Source organism: Kryptolebias marmoratus, linkage group LG4 (genome assembly GCF_001649575.2).
Source record: "Kryptolebias marmoratus isolate JLee-2015 linkage group LG4, ASM164957v2, whole genome shotgun sequence".
In the NCBI taxonomy this organism is placed as follows: domain Eukaryota; kingdom Metazoa; phylum Chordata; class Actinopteri; order Cyprinodontiformes; family Rivulidae; genus Kryptolebias; species Kryptolebias marmoratus.
The window spans coordinates 117,972-130,967 of NC_051433.1; the positions used below are offsets into that span (position 1 = coordinate 117,972).

Consider the following 12,996-nt stretch of genomic DNA (forward strand, 5'->3'; position numbering starts at 1 on the left):
CCTGTCTGTCTCTCACCCAACTGTCTCTCACCCGTCTGTCTCTCATCCGTCTGTCCCAAATCTGTTTGCCTCTCACCCATCCGTCTCTCACCCGCCTGTTTCTCACCCAACTGTCTCTCACCTGTCTGTCTCTCACCCGTCTGTCTCTCACCTATCTGTCTCTCACCTGTCTGTCTGTCATCCGTCTGTCTCTCACCCATCTGTCTCTCACCCGTCTGTTTCTCACCCAACTGTCTCTCACCTGTCTGTCTCTCACCCGTCTGTCTCTCACCCATCTGTCTCTCACCCATCTGTCTCTCACCCATCTGTCTCTCACCTGTCTGTCTCTCACCTGTCTGTCTCTCACCTGTGGCCTCCGTCTTCAGGTGTGGTTAATGGAAGATGACCGGCACATCCTGGCCGTTCTGTCCTGTCAGAATGGTTTTCAGCAGGAAGGTCCAGCAGGTCCAGGAGGTTCTGAGGTGGTCCTGACTCCCACCAGTCTGAATGGTAAAACACCGTCTGCTTCTTCTTTGTGGTTCTGATTCTGAGATTCTGTAAAGTTCTGGTGTCTTCCTGTATGTAGGGGGAGGAGGAGGAGGAGGAGGAGGAGGAGGCATGGACGTGTCCCACCGCTCCTCAGATTGTCTGGTTATCACCATCATGGAGCTTCCTGACCGCTCTCCGTCCTCGGACTCACTGAGCGTGCTCAACGTGGTGGGTCTTTACCGACCCCCCAGCCTGGACTCGCTGCCCTGCAGCCTGCCGTCTCAGAAGTGTCGCGCCTGGGCTTCCCACAGCTTCCCTCGTTGCCTGCTGGGGGTTCTGTGTCTGGTCAGTACATCCAGAACCAGTTCCAACAGTACAGCCAGTAGAACCAGAACCATCTAAAGCAGGGTGGCCAACCCTGGTCCTTGAGGGCCACTGTACTGTCCTGCAGGTTTTAGATGTTTCTCTGCTCTTCAGCAGGTTTTACATAATTATTCTGAAAACTAATCAGAGAGTCTTGGATGTGATTAAATGTTAAAATGACCTGCCGTACAATGCCAAACTGAGCCAGCAGGGGGGGGCTGAGCACTGAGAAGAGAGGTTGAACAAGTGTGTGGAAGAGTTGAGTGTGCACAGAAAACATTATTGTTTGCTCAGATTAATGTTTTCTCTTCAAAACTTAAAGTGTTAACAAGAGTCTGACTGGGTGGTGAACTATCTGGCACAAATAAATATAACCTCATAATATTTAGGAACAGAAAATTTGTGTCTCTGTCCTACGTCAAATGACAGATTGGCCCTGCTGCCAGAATCAGACTCAAGTCTCAGTTGTTCTCGTTACACAAACCATCAGAACCACAGCAGAATCTGATCCTTTTTTCTCTGGCTATAATTTACATAAAGAAACTTAAACATAGGCTGGTTTTCCTCTAAACATTTGGATAGTTCCTCATTCAAGTGTAGGCAAACTGTGTGAGTAAATACCTGTAAATATGCCTGTAAGTCCAGACATTTTACTGGGGGCACAGCAGATATATACTGAGGAGCATGACTCAGTATTAAAGGTCTGAAGAAGCTGATGGGCCCATCCTCCTTTTTTCATTGTCTGATGGCAGCACAGGTTTGTAGTTGGGTCAGTAATCAGTTCACACGACCCAACTACGTCCAGATTCCACTACAGAAATTCAAGCATGTTTGACTGACTGCGACTGAGGTCCGGTCGGATCCGTTCCCTTCACACACAAACAGATTTTTGTTCTAACTGTCCCCAACCAGTGCAGACTGGTGCAGACTTTGACTAATCTGTTAGTGTGTTCCTGGCTTAATCTAGCAGAAGCAGAAAGACCTTGGTTCAGGTGAGTCTGTACAGGTGTGTGTGACCTGCTGGTGTTTCTCTGCAGGTGTACTTCAGCTCACTGCCTCTAGGGATCTACCTGCTGATGATTGGTCAGCTGTGGATGGGCATCGTTCTTGTGAGTCTGGTTCCGTGCACACTGCTGCTGCTCGTCCTCTATGGCTTCTGTCAGTGCATGTGCCACGAAGTGAGGGAGGTTCTCGCTGCACGCAGGCTGCCCTGACGACAGCAGGACGACCAGCTGCCATGGCAACAGCAGCAAGACAACCCACTGCTATGGCAACAACTACAACATAACCTGCTGCCATGGTAACAACTACAGGATGACTCATTGCCATGGAAACAACAGATAATGCACCCAACAACACAAGACCATGAGCATCAAAACGACTGAGCCACAGTACAACAAATAGAAAACATGGAAAACTTAAACCAGAAACTTGAACTCACCTTCTTGCACCTTTAGACTGTGATGTCACACAGGCCCCTCCCCTTCTGAGCACCAGCATGCCCTTTTTGTCAGAACAGCCAATCAAAGAAGGACCAGAGTGCTGTACTACGAAGCAGATTCAACAAAGCTGAGCTTTCTTTCTTCCTACTAGTCAGCTTACAATACAAATACATTTCTGCTTGTTTTGACACTTTGCTCAATAAATTTATCTGATTTAAATTTCTGCAGAAATGTTGAAAGAACCAAAGCAGATCCTGCCTAAAAACTCCAATATTCATCAATTTTCTTCTCTAAAGCCTGAAAGGAGTTAAAGACTTTGGAATCATCTAAACTGTGACAGAACCAGACTCTTTTTTTTGTAGAATATCTGTGAGCTTTATTGTGAAACTCCAGGCTCAGTCCTCTTCCTGTTCCTCTGAATCCTCCTGAACATCAGATTCTGATTAGAGACGACAGGAAGGATCTGTGGGGGCGGCCATGATGGAAACACACGAGGAATAGAGAAGACCCACAAGCTGCACTGTTGACAGAAACACAGAGTAAAAAGTAAGCCTCAGACAAACAGTCTCTAAGTGAAAACTGTCAGTCGGATCAGAACTTCTTGACCCGTGAGCAGCAGAAGGTTCTGATGGTCCCACAGGTTCAGGTTGATGGTTCTACAGGATTTATGGAGGAGATATGAAGAGTTAAAAAGAGCCTTCACTTCCTGTTTGGAAGCTCAGAAACAATGGAAGTCAATGAGAGTTTGGGTGTGTGACCTCTGACCTCTGACCCCTGAGAGGAACCCATCAGTCCTCCAGCAGAGAGACACACTGAATGGAAGAAGACAAAAAAAAAATTCCTTCCCTGATTGAATTTATGTTAAAATAGATAACTTCTACATCCGTTTGGAATCCATAAACAACTGATTAAAAACTGATGTTAGGAAATAAACATTGTTTTACAAAAATGCCAATATTTGATCAACATCTGATTTCACTGTTTGGTTTTAGATACACAATTTAAATTTTATGTGAGTTAATGAAGAACTTTAAACTGTTAGAATCAAATGTAAACATCGTATGATGAGATCTACATGTTGTTACAGTCTGACTTTTTTAACCTGAAATATCAGTGAACTGGTTAAACTACCTACAGACAGGTGAATCTGAACTCGTCACCTGGACTAGGGTCTGGGTTTAGTTACCATGGAGATCTAATTGGCCTCAGACAGAGCTGGATGTTAACCTGCTTCACAGTACAGCCCTCAAGATGTTTCTTCATCTGTACAGCCAGAGGTCATGTTCTGATCATCAGCTGATGGCCACAAACCGAGTCTTCATCAATAGGAGGGCATGTTCGTCTGTGGACTCTGATGTGAGCGTGTGCAGACAGACAGGATGTGAATTATCCTCAACATCTTGTTATTAATATGATGTAAACACAAGGAATGGTCCATTAGTAAACATGGAACTCTCACACCTATGACTTCAGTGTCACATTAACCAAAAACCACTGAAGTCAAGAATTATTGGAATGGCCACTGATGGCACTAGGTAATATTTTTAGCAGCCATCTTGAGAAGACCTTTGTGTGTCATTCTGTACTGTTTACATGTAGAAACTGCACGCTGTTAACTTCTTGTGCTGCTGTATGCTGTGTCATCAGTTCATAAGCCCTCAGAAAAATCTTTATTTTACTTAAATAAACATATATAATTCATAATGTTAAAATAAGAGACAAGAGTATTCTGTTATGATCCTCCTAACAATCCTGATCATCATTATCACCATCCTGACATGGTGCTGATACTGGGATAAAATGACCAAGTGCTGTAATTAATCCAACCAGAACAGAAGAGAACTACACTTTAATGAAGTTCTTCACATGTTTGTCTAAACAGAGCTCTGCCACCAGAGTCTGGGAGTTATTTCACTGAGACTGATGACTTGGGCTGGGCCATTCACAGTCATATGAAAAGGTTTGGGCACCCCTGATAATCTGAAATAGCTTCATTTCCAAATCTTCAGGTGTTTGGATCAGCTATTTCAGTTTGATATATCAAATAACTGATGGACACAATAAGACTTCAGTAGTGAAATGTCCTTGCTGTAGATCCTGGTGAGGTGCATCAGTGAGTCGATGTCTCGCTCACTTCTGGCATCCAGCTTGATGTCATCCATGTAGAGGAGGTGGCTGATGACTGCTCCACTTTGGAACCAGCATCCATAGTCACTCTTTGCAACCATCTGGCTGAGGGGTTCAGGTCCATGCAGAGCAGGAGTGGGACAGAGCATCACCTTGGTATATGCTGCAGTTGGCTTTGAATGGTCCTCTAGAGTTGTTTTCCACATTCCCACTGAGTTCTCAATGAAGACTCTTAGTGTCCCGTTCATGTTATACAGTTTCAAACACTCCAGTATCCATGTGTGGGGCATCGAGTCAGAGGCTTTCCTGTAGTCAGTCCAGGCAGTGCACAGGTCTGTGGAGGAGCCATTCCAGTGATTATCTAGTTCAGTGCCAAAACTGAGCATAGCTTAGCACAAAAACTGGAATCAGAAAGGGTTAGCTTAACTTAACCTAAAGACTTGAAACAAAGAGAAAATGTTAATAATAAAACATTTGACATTTCAAAGTTTTTTAGCTTTAACAAAAGTCAGTTTAGTCCAGGGGTGTCAAACTCCAGGCCTCGAGGGCCGCTGTCCTGGGAGTTTTAGGTTTTTTCTGCTCCAACACTCCTGATTCAAATGGTTTGATCACCTCCTCATCAAATCATCAAGTTCTCCAGGAGCATGGCAACAAGTCATCCATTTAAAGCAGGTGTTTTAAAGCAAGAACACGTCTAAAACATGCAGGAGAGCGGGCCCCCGAGGAACGGAGTTTGACACCTGTGGTTTCGTCTAATTAGTTCCATCTTCCCTTTCAGTGCGTTTATACCAAACAAGGCTAACACTTTATGCTAAGCTAACCTAGCAGTGTGTCTGAAGAGCAACAGTTAAACTGTTGCAAATATCCTGAAAGTAACATCATTTGATTTATCTGACTCATAAATCATGTGACGATCATGTGACTGGTCCAACCCTCTTCCACAAATAAATGTAATGACCCTAACCCTAACCCGGGTCTTTCCTACACTGCGTTTCCTGAAGACTTGAACCTGAGATTTTTGGGGTTCTGATCTGGATCAGTATCTGAGGTTCTCAGGTGTGGACCTACAGTTTGGTTTAGGGTTCTTGTTTAATTGTGACTCACATTAATATGCCGGTTTATCTGTCTGAAACCTGATGTCAGATCAGAACTACATAAGATGTGTTATTCCAGAGATTTATTTATTTTTTGTCATTCTGTGGCTCTGCCCTTTTGTCCAAATACGGTCAAGAAATGATAGCTGTTGTCATACAAAGATGAAGAAATATTCTTGGGTCTCACCTGAACATTTTGAGGTCTGATTGGGTTTGGACCTGCTGTAGTCTGATCTGAGCATGAACAGTACCTGTTTATGTTAGAAGTATGATTTTACGCTTCAGCTCCTGGATGGAAAAGATCAGAACAACACCATGATGTGCTACACCTGGACAGGTAAACCCTGTAACAAAGATGTTTACCTGAGAGGGGGAGCCTCCTGAGATCTGAAATTACTCAGGACTCAGCTGTTCTCCCTTTAATTAAAAACACTGACGTTCTCCTGAGAGCAGCAGAATAAGAATGTTGGTAGAAACTTGCCTGTCACTGCTCAGTCCTCCACCACAGAAGAAGAAGGTGGATGTAGTCGAGATAAGCAGCAGCAAGACGTCAATAATCCTGATCTGGATTAACTTCATTCAGGTACAGATGATGTTCTCCTCAGTTCTTTCTGCAGTCTGGTCTCAACAGGTTCTTCTAAACAGGAAAATTCTTCAGAAAGTTTTCTCTTTGTGCTATTTTTTTACATTTATTAAGTTTTCCACATAAAGAATAACAATGTTTTTTTCATTCAGTAATTGTTACAGATGCTTGTGTTGTTCGTTACATCAGGTTATCACTAGAAGGTTCTTCTTTGCTGGTTTTCTGCCAATGTTTCTCAGAATATTATCAATATACAGTTGTCCAGAGATCAGTAGATCATCTGCTTGCAGATTGCAGAAATGATCCTGGTCTGCAGGTCAGAGCAGAGAGAGGAATGTTCAGACCGCCATATTGGAGAAACAAACAGCTTCTCCACAGACGCATGGCTCAACCCAGGAGAGCAGATCTTCAGGACTCAGCTGAGCTCCTCAAGGAGAAGGGACACTCTTTGGAGGACCAACATGTTCAGATGTTGGACAGCGAAGACAGATGGTGTGAGGGGGTGAAGGAAGCCATCTATGTCAAACCAACTTTAAAGAGAGGAGGAGGTCTCAGATTGAAGCTTTCTGAGGGGCTGTTTTTAAGTAAAGTAGTAGATTTTCTGCTGCAGTTCAGCTGTTTGTTTAAATGACAACAGCTTGTTTCTTCTGAAATCAAAGCTTTTTGAACCCATGTCTCAGAGTGGAGGTTTACAGACCCTCCCATTTCAGAGGACGCTGCAAGTGTGAATTCACACATGCGCACCTCAGACGGCTGCTGCTCTGCACATGCACGAGGAGATGAACAACAGTAATGTGATGTTTTCAACATGTAGCAGCAACCCGACCTCACCGTCGGTCCAAACGCTCGTGTGTTTACACGCTCCAGGCAGCATGAGCGCCTTGTTGAAAGCCCAGCAGCAGTGTTGCCAGATATGTAATAATTACTGTTTTTATGAGAACATTTTAGGGTCAAGTCCTCATCCTTTTTTGTGCTTGTTCGCCAAACACAACATCTTACATCCTCCCCCTCCGAGAAGGCACACCTCATTCATCATCATATACGATAGTTTGTGTCAACTTAAAGTAATTCTAAAGTGACTGTATGATTGTTCTTTATTTTCCATTTGGCAGTCCTGCCAAAGACATGAGACATTTTTTATTAGAGACGGTGAGATAATTTAAGATTTTCTGAAAGATGAAATATGAAAGATATTAAAGCTTTGTTGAAAAGCAAACTCAAAAATGGGTTGTTCTTTATAGAAATATGGTGCAGATTATATTAAGTCATCCTTTTACATTTCTGAAGGTTGTGATACAGTAACATCTGCAGGCTGTGATTGTAGAAATAAAAAAATACAAGTAAAAGTATGTCCAATGTATCAAAAACCTTTCTCTCAATGTTATGGAAACAGATGATGTTAATTTAGTTTGATACCTGAATAATGCGTTCAGGTACTGCTGGAAATGTAAAAACAACGGGCTGACCCGTCTCTTACGCAGTGACCAGGACAGTGAGCATTTCAAACACAGCCCGTTTGTTTTTATCACACAGGTGATGAAAGGTGCTGAGCTGTGATTGGTCAGAACATTTTTACCTTCACACAGAAACAGTCAGGTGGGCGATGACATCATGAGCCGGTGGCGTCGTTCAGTAGACGAGCTGGCAGCAGGGCGGAGACAGCTGTCCGAGTGTGAGCGCGCTCAGGACGCCCTCAGTCGAGTCACTTCCTCTTTCCAACAACTGGTGGCGTCGCTTGGCAGCTCGGCCGATAGCAGCTTCCTGCGAGAAGAGATAGACGAGACGAGAGCGCTTGCTCACCGGATCTGCACCGGTAACACCTGTCTGTCTGCCTGTCTGTCTCTCATCTGTCTGTCTTACTGTCTGTCTGTCTGTCACCTGTCTGTCTGTCTGTATGTCTGCCTGTCACCTGTCTGTCGGTCTGTCTCTTACCTGTCTTTCTGCAGGTTTGTCTCGTCGCTTGCTATCCTTGCTATCGGACTGTAACTCCGCCCACCCAGGTGTGGCAAACAGACAGGTGTCAGAGCGCCTCTGGGTCCTCTTCCTGTCGGCAGTGGAGAACTTCCTGTCTGACCTCAGGAAGGCCAAAGACCTGATTGGACAGTTTCCTCTGACTCAGCGCTCAAACAGGCGTTCTCTGGTCAATACAGGTGAGTTGTTGGCGCAGCCCTTATGTAACAGGCCGATGTGACTTTCTCTCACTCATCCACAGATTCGCACAGTTGCCTTTCTGTGTGGTTAGGACCTTTCAGTATCTTACCTCCACCAGAGAACTGGACTCTGGTGGAGAAGAACCATGGTGGAGGTCTTATTAAAACCAAGTTGGTTCCATCTAACAGTAACCCTGAACCAATACGGACCTAGTTTCTTTAAATGAGAACCTCCTGAAGGTCACCCAGGGAACCCACAGGAACCTCACTGAGAACCCCAGAGACCTTTGTAAAAACCCCAGATGTCTCCAGTACTTTTCTAGTTAATCTTTAAACTTACCAAGAATGAAACTCCACGGGTTCACTGAAGCTTCCTCCGTTTTCAGTAACATCTTGAGAACTCAAGATTTCTTTGAATTCTCCTCCAGAACTTAAGTTCTGATGTGAAGCATCACTGCAAAGTGCTCCTTTTACCTCATAAAGACAAATGATCCTCCCCTGTTTCTCTCCATCCTCTCAGGGTGCACCGATGGTCTGGTAGGGGTGGCAGCCCGTGTGGCTTTGGTCCAGGTGCCTTGGCTCACTTTAGAGGCAGGCCCAAGTCTTGATCTGACCAATCACATTGCAGGACTGGAGGCGATGCTGAGTGAGATGCAGCTGAGGGTGAGTTAGAATTTCCTGGTAGAACCTTTGGACCGTGTTTATTGTTCTTTGCTGAACACGAGTTGATTCTACAGGTTCCTGTGGCTTTCTGGTCGGTGGAAGCAACCCAGCCGGCGTGGGCTGAAGCTCAAAGTGAGCTCCATAATCCAGATGACAGCCTGGAGGACCTGATGGAGGTGGAGGTCGTCTCCAACAACAACAACATGTCTGCCTGCTGCGGACTAAGCTGTGTTGGATAGAACGAATCGTTATCATTAGCAAGTCAATCAGCAGTTTGGCTCAGATTAAATCTGTCTGAAAGCAAAGGTGTCAGTCTGGTTATTTTCCAGGTTTGACCTCCTGCAGCTGATGGAGCAGTGCATCATGGGAACTCATCAAAGTGTTACTTGTATAAATCAGCCAGGTGTTTATGTGACAGAACAAACTCACCTGAAGGCCTGAATTTCACCCCGACTTGAACTGAAAAAGCAGATATTTACTGAATGACTACTTATTAAACATTGAAGCACCTCAAACTGGCCCCAACTTTCCAGAATTTACTCAGAAAAAAAGTTTTCAGGAAAGCGTGCCCCCTTTCCACCCTACACACCCACACACACACACACTGTTTTCTGATTTCTGGCGAGCACTCTGACCCAAACAAACACACTGAAACTCAGTCTTGAATTAAGAACTTTATTGACAAAACAAATGAAACATAAAAATATTTTACAAACAGAAAACAGTCGGACAAAACGAAGAAACGAGGAGATGATTCACTTCTGGAAGGTCGCATGAAGGTGAGTTCTGAAAGCTGCAAGAGAAACCAGAGTCAGAACTACAGCATCCAAACTAAGGCCCCCGTCACGCCCAGAGACCAAACTACGGCTCCCGCCACGCCCAGAGACCAAACTACGGCTCCCGCCACGCCCAGAGACCAAACTACGGCTCCCGCCACGCCCAGAGACCAAACTACGGCTCCCGTCACGCCCTTGAAGTTTGCGGCTCTCCTGCCTGCCCAGGCTGAGGTCCCCCGAGGCTGTGGTGTTCTTACCATCCTGATTGTTCCACAGTTCTGCTGCGGTCGTGTTCAGAGGACTCTCGTTGTTTGGTTCTGAGGAAAACACAGCAAGTTTATGTTTCTGGGTCTAAATGAATAACATGGTTCTACTGGAGCCAGCGGACAGTAAACCAGGGGTTCTGATTCTGGTTACCTCCCAGCAAGCTCTGGATGGACAGCAGGATGGAGCGGACGTCCAACAGAGCGGACCACTTGTCCCTCAGGATGTCCAGGCAGATGAAGCCCTCATCATCCACGTTGGGATGAAAACACGGAGTGACGAACTTCACCCGAGGAGCCTGGTAGGGATACCCAGCTGGAAAGTCCAGAGACAGGCGGTACCGGAGTCCCTCGTATACCTGAGACAGAGAGGTGAGGGACAGAGAGGTGAGGGACAGACAGAGGGTACAGGAGCCCCTCGTACACCTGAGAGAGACATGTGAGGGACAGGAGCCCCTTGTACACCTTTAAATGAACTAACCCATCTGGTTCCGTTGTGTGTCTGTGTGTGTTTCTCTGTGTGTGTGTGTGTACCGTTCCCTGGGCTCCATCGATGGTTCCGACCCATTTAAACAGATTATCTGATTCTGGAAACGCTGAGATTCCCTTATCACCTGACATCTGCAGCAGGGAGAGACACATGGGTCACACACAACATTCAGAAGAACCCAGAGCTCCACCTGATCACGGACGGACAGGTGAGCTCCACCTGATCACAGACTGACAGGTGTGACATCCAGCAAGAATAAAGGCGGAAGGTCAACATGTTTTTACTTGAAGCCCAATAGAGAGTCCCTTGTGACCTGCTGAGCCAATCAGCTTCAGTGTTGGTCAGAAAATAAAAAGACTGAACTCACCATGAGGGTCATCAGCTCCTGCTGCAGCCTGCACGCGCACACACACACACACACGTTAGACAGCTTGGTCAACATTGATCATCCTGGTAATCAGCTGATCGGTTAAAAGCGGGTCACGTGATCAGCACATGTAACCATGGTGATCCAGCAGGTTAAACTTTAACTTTAGGCTCAACAGAACTGGACAGGTGGCTTGTGCTTCGTGGAGCAGCAGCGCGTCTTGTCCGGATCGGTTCCGGTTCGGGACTCACCGTTTGGACACCGAGCCTCTGGCCGCGCTGCCGCCGCTCTCGCTGCCTTTCAGAGCGGCTGAGGCTGAAGCTGCAGTCGCTGCGGGGTCCATGTTCTGGGAGGCCATGAGTGGTACCGGTCCGGTTCCTGTCGAGAACATAGACGGAGGGTCAAACGGGCCGGATGAGCTAACAGCAGCTACATGCTATCTGCGGCGAAACCCGACGGACCGTCGGAACCGGCTCAGAACTCTGTTGAGGGGTTAGCTTCTTGCTAACAGATGCTAACATGTTTGTCTTCACAATCACAGCGTAAACAAACAAACAGTCGCATGACGTTCACATGTAAACACATCCACCTGAAGAACTCACCGGGTATCGGTTCGGTTTCAGTCCGTGACGAGCAGCAGCTTATCGGATTCAAACGGAGCCTTCTCCCGCCCCTTGGTTTAAAACGACGGTTTCCTGAAAATCAGCCAATCAGCGCTCGACTTTTAAAAACAAACCACCTGCGTCTAACCAAGGAGAAAGGACTACACTAAGGAAGCTTCTATGATTGGTCAGGAGACCGGAAACAGTAAATACATTTATGTACGTATGTATGTGCATTTACTGTTTATTGAAACATTTACCAGAAGAGCAGAGAAACATCTAAAGCTGCAGGATGGTGGACCTCCAGGACCAGAAACCACTGCCATATGGTCACTAAAACAACTGTAGAATCCAGGTTGTGATCTGGATCACCAGTTCTTTGTGAAAACCTCAACATTTCCTAAAAATTGCATCAGAACCTGTTCATTAGTTTGCTAAGAAACAAACCGGAAACGTAACCTGCAAAATAAAAAAAAAATTCAGGAAATGGCATCAAAAGTGGATCCAGATACAAAGAGCAGTTATATGATGGTGGTTCCCAAAGTTGGGGTCGGGACCCCATTGTGGGCCGTGAAATGTGAAGTGAGGGTCCCTGGATAAAATTAATCAACATAATTACTGCAAAGACTCGATGCAACAATAATAATTAATAAAACTAGTACCAAAGTTGTTAAGATTGTGGCGCTGTCGTGATGTCCTTCTTTCATGACAGAATTTGTATGATTAAAGTGGGAATATTCGGGGTCACAAGCCTCTGCTGCTCTTATTTTGTGGGTCAGAAGCTGAAAAGTTTGGGAACCACTGGACTAGAAGTCCAGATGTTTTCAACCTCAGTTCACCAAAGCTCCAGCAGGGGGCGGGACTTCACCTCACCGGATGTCAACTACCCGCAGAAGAAGAACTCAGCGGAAGTGTTCGGTTGTGAGCCGAGGTTCTGGTAGTGTTCGGTTCCGTTCGGCTCTCAGAGGAAACATGAACGCGCCTCCCGCCTTCGAGTCGTTTCTGCTGTTTGAAGGAGAGAAAAAGATCAGCATCAGTAAAGATACGAAGGTTCCGAACGCCTGTTTGTTCACCCTGAACAAGGAGGACCACACACTGGGCAACATCATCCGCGCGTGAGGAGCACACACACACACACACACTGGGCAACATCATCCGCGCGTGAGGAGCACACACACACACACCCATACCCATCCAGCTCTCTACTCCATCTCTACAGAGCTAACCTGAATAAATCACTCTATAGAGTCTAATCCTGGTCCGGTCCTGGTCCTGGAGGTCCACCATCCTGCAGCTTTAGAAGTTTCTCTGCTCTTCTGCCTGTTCATCACTCAGATTCAGATCACTCATACAGACAAGCTGAAAGCCTGATGTACAGAAGTAGGCGGAGCTACATGTAGGCGGAGCTAGAACACAGGTGACAGTTTCTGTCTCTGTGTTTCAGTCAGCTGCTGAAGGATCCTCAGGTCCTTTTCGCTGGTTACAAAGTTCCTCATCCTCTGGAGCACAAGATCGTCATCCGGGTCCAGACCACACCTGACTACAGCCCCCAGGTAACTAATCTGACCCGACTACGGCCCCCAGGTAACTGTAATCTAACCCGACTAC

At 46.0% G+C, this 12,996-nt stretch overlaps 4 protein-coding genes across 6 annotated transcripts in view; 3 read left to right on the top strand and 1 right to left on the bottom strand.

Moving 5' to 3' along the window:
• Positions 1-2,922, top strand: part of LOC108250718 (E3 ubiquitin-protein ligase RNF182) — a 6,717-nt gene extending 3,795 nt beyond the window's left edge. The window contains exons 6-8 of the mRNA XM_025002698.2: positions 366-489; positions 566-813; positions 1,869-2,922. Coding sequence (XP_024858466.1) covers positions 366-489; positions 566-813; positions 1,869-2,045 — 549 coding nt within the window. The 3' untranslated portion in view covers positions 2,046-2,922. The remainder of the gene's footprint in view (positions 1-365; positions 490-565; positions 814-1,868) is intronic.
• Positions 2,923-5,978: 3,056 nt separating this feature from the next.
• zgc:109913 (regulator of G-protein signaling 9-binding protein) lies at positions 5,979-9,195 on the top strand. Its single transcript, XM_017440735.3, has 5 exons — positions 5,979-6,077; positions 7,664-7,890; positions 8,024-8,227; positions 8,748-8,890; positions 8,965-9,195. The coding sequence occupies exons 2-5, from the start codon at positions 7,689-7,691 to the stop codon at positions 9,127-9,129; spliced, it is 714 nt and encodes a 237-aa protein (XP_017296224.1). The 5' UTR covers positions 5,979-6,077; positions 7,664-7,688; the 3' UTR covers positions 9,130-9,195.
• Positions 9,196-9,551: 356 nt separating this feature from the next.
• ube2c (ubiquitin-conjugating enzyme E2C) lies at positions 9,552-11,499 on the bottom strand. Its single transcript, XM_017440734.3, has 7 exons — positions 11,389-11,499; positions 11,038-11,164; positions 10,787-10,814; positions 10,464-10,550; positions 10,084-10,288; positions 9,924-9,983; positions 9,552-9,683 (listed from the first exon to the last, which is right to left on the bottom strand). Exons 2-7 carry the CDS (start codon positions 11,142-11,144, stop codon positions 9,646-9,648), a joined length of 525 nt encoding a protein of 174 aa, XP_017296223.1. The 5' UTR covers positions 11,145-11,164; positions 11,389-11,499; the 3' UTR covers positions 9,552-9,645.
• A 775-nt stretch (positions 11,500-12,274) lies between these two features.
• Positions 12,275-12,996, top strand: part of polr2j (RNA polymerase II subunit J) — a 2,431-nt gene continuing 1,709 nt past the window's right edge. Inside the window, exons 1-2 of one of the 3 annotated variants that reach the window (XM_037975445.1) lie at positions 12,275-12,503; positions 12,833-12,996. In XM_037975445.1, coding sequence (XP_037831373.1) covers positions 12,361-12,503; positions 12,833-12,996 — 307 coding nt within the window. In that variant the 5' untranslated portion in view covers positions 12,275-12,360. The remainder of the gene's footprint in view (positions 12,504-12,832) is intronic. The other 2 variants (XM_017440732.3, XM_017440733.3) reach the window with 2 other exon arrangements.

Excerpts from the sequence above, each read along its gene's own strand:
- ube2c (XM_017440734.3), bottom strand. The coding sequence starts at position 11,144 with ATGGCCTCCCAGAACATGGACCCCGCAGCGACTGCAGCTTCAGCCTCA. Across the intron at positions 10,815-11,037 it reads AGAGGCTCGGTGTCCAAACG|GCTGCAGCAGGAGCTGATGA; the intron begins GTGAGTCCCGAA and ends GTGCGCGTGCAG. Across the intron at positions 9,984-10,083 it reads CATCCAGAGCTTGCTGGGAG|AACCAAACAACGAGAGTCCT; the intron begins GTAACCAGAATC and ends TGTTTTCCTCAG.
- zgc:109913 (XM_017440735.3), top strand. The coding sequence starts at position 7,689 with ATGAGCCGGTGGCGTCGTTCAGTAGACGAGCTGGCAGCAGGGCGGAGA. Across the intron at positions 7,891-8,023 it reads TGCTCACCGGATCTGCACCG|GTTTGTCTCGTCGCTTGCTA; the intron begins GTAACACCTGTC and ends GTCTTTCTGCAG. Across the intron at positions 8,891-8,964 it reads TGAGTGAGATGCAGCTGAGG|GTTCCTGTGGCTTTCTGGTC; the intron begins GTGAGTTAGAAT and ends TTGATTCTACAG.